Source organism: Dipodomys ordii, unplaced genomic scaffold (genome assembly GCF_000151885.1).
Source record: "Dipodomys ordii isolate 6190 unplaced genomic scaffold, Dord_2.0 Scaffold68, whole genome shotgun sequence".
Taxonomy (NCBI): domain Eukaryota; kingdom Metazoa; phylum Chordata; class Mammalia; order Rodentia; family Heteromyidae; genus Dipodomys; species Dipodomys ordii.
Window position 1 is genome coordinate 5137399 of NW_012267284.1, and position 436 is coordinate 5137834.

Sequence of the window (436 nt, forward strand, 5' to 3'; positions counted from 1 at the left end):
GGGCGGCCGGCGCCGTGCAGCTGGCGCTCGTGGCGGCGGATCTGCGCCTTGTGTCGGAAGCGCTCGCCGCAGTCCTCGCAGGCGTAGGGCCGCTCGCCCGAGTGCGTACGCCGGTGGCGCAGCAGGTTGGAGGAGACGCTGAAGCGCTTGCCGCAGTCGGCGCAGGCGTAGGGCCGCTCGCCCGTGTGCGTGCGCTGGTGCTGCACCAGCGCCGAGCTCTCGCTGAAGCGCTTGCCGCAGTAGGAGCAGATGTAGGGCTTCTCGCCGGTGTGGATGCGCTGGTGCGTCACCAGGTTCGAGTGCTGCGAGAAGCCCTTGCCGCACTCGCCGCAGCGGTGCGGCCGCTCGCCCGTGTGCGTGGCCTGGTGCCGCACCAGGTCCGTGCTGCGGCTGAAGCCCTTGCCGCACTCGCCGCAGATGGTCGGCCGGTCCCGCG

The 436-nt window shown here is 72.7% G+C and overlaps 1 protein-coding gene across 1 annotated transcript in view; it reads right to left on the reverse strand.

Annotated features, from left to right (window-relative positions):
* Positions 1-436, reverse strand: part of Znf853 (zinc finger protein 853) — a 12831-nt gene that overhangs the window by 4856 nt on the left and 7539 nt on the right. Inside the window, exon 5 of the mRNA XM_013023391.1 lies at positions 12-433. Coding sequence (XP_012878845.1) covers positions 12-433 — 422 coding nt within the window. The remainder of the gene's footprint in view (positions 1-11; positions 434-436) is intronic.